At 38.5% G+C, this 1,313-nt stretch overlaps 2 protein-coding genes across 3 annotated transcripts in view; both read left to right on the forward strand.

The window, feature by feature from the left end:
• LOC117172006 (protein kinase C-binding protein NELL1-like) overlaps positions 1-1,313 on the forward strand; it is a 588,191-nt gene that overhangs the window by 155,264 nt on the left and 431,614 nt on the right. The window lies entirely within an intron of this gene.
• On the forward strand, positions 17-1,029 carry LOC117172008. The gene is made up of 2 exons (XM_033359725.1): positions 17-105; positions 288-1,029. The coding sequence occupies exon 2, from the start codon at positions 302-304 to the stop codon at positions 677-679; it is 378 nt and encodes a 125-aa protein (XP_033215616.1). The 5' UTR covers positions 17-105; positions 288-301; the 3' UTR covers positions 680-1,029.

Here is a 1,313-nt window from a genome sequence, read left to right on the forward strand (position 1 = left end):
TCTACTTAAAAATAAAATTCGATTTTAGAGATAAGTTAATTTTCAGGAAAGAAGAATCACGAAATGCGGAACTTCAAAAGGATATTCATTCGAATGAATAACACTGTAAATTTCGAGAAAATATTATATATTTATATATTTATATACATACATATGCTTAAAATAAAGACTTTAGATTTTAAATTTTGGAAAAATAACAAGAAATGAGATATTAGAAAAGGAATAAAAATCTTTTTGTTTTTGTTTTGCTTTTGTTCAAGGATAGGATGTGTTAAATTATGTTTCAGATAATAATAAGAAAATGGAAGGCATAAAGATGTGGCAGTGCAGGCATTGCGAAAAAATGGTTCCAGTGCAACTATACATTCTTCACGATACGTACTGTGGAAAGACGTTGAACAGGACGAAAAATTACCACACTGTTCCGGATTCGTCAAGGACCAAATACATAAAAGGAGGCTGGATAGAGGCACATCAGAAATTAAAAGAATTTATAAAAATTTCGTTAAGAAATGAGGAATGGAAAGAACTAGAAGAAAGACAGACAGCACAAAAGACGGAAGATAAGAAAAACGAGGAAGAAGATGACGAGTATATTCAGCTAGATCTGACAGAGGAAGAATCTTACCTGACACTCAACGACGAAATTGAGAAAACGGAGGAATTGCTGAAAAAATAAACATCGTTCCAAACAGAGGGGGGGGGGAGGTTGTAACGAAGTTACAAGCGCCCCGCTACCGTACGGCACTGTGGGCCTGGGAGAAGGAGTGGGGAACGACACCCAAGTCCTTATTACCACAAACACCATCCCCGAATAGTCAGTCCTTACCTTTGTGTCTTGTGCTCAGCACACGTCTTCCGGGATTGTCAACCCAGTGTTCCGCCACCGTCCAGCTCTACGCCAGAAAGCCAAGCTGTCTGCCCCAGTTATAAACCAAGCTGATAGATACCTTCCAGAACTTCAACCTGCTCTCGGGGATAACTGGCGAGATTGAACAGCGATTGTGGGGAAGCAGGTCCCACCACCGTCTTGTAGGTTGGTTTCATAAACCCTTCTTATGTTTATTAGATCTGGCCTTCAAGCTTATTGACTAAACCCGCTTCTCGACTTGCCACATCCTTTACCTTTCCTCAATTTCCGAGATCCCTCACACGGAGGGAAAGTTATTTACCCCGGAGATCCATATATTCCATAAAAAATGTACGACATATCGAAAAATGTCATATATTTATAAAATACTTTCAAAATCACTTAATTTTATGTTGCTTCAAATGACCAACCCCTATACTTATTAGGGATAAGAGTTACAACC

The sequence above is a fragment of the Belonocnema kinseyi genome, chromosome 4 (assembly GCF_010883055.1).
Source record: "Belonocnema kinseyi isolate 2016_QV_RU_SX_M_011 chromosome 4, B_treatae_v1, whole genome shotgun sequence".
In the NCBI taxonomy this organism is placed as follows: Eukaryota; Metazoa; Arthropoda; class Insecta; order Hymenoptera; family Cynipidae; genus Belonocnema; species Belonocnema kinseyi.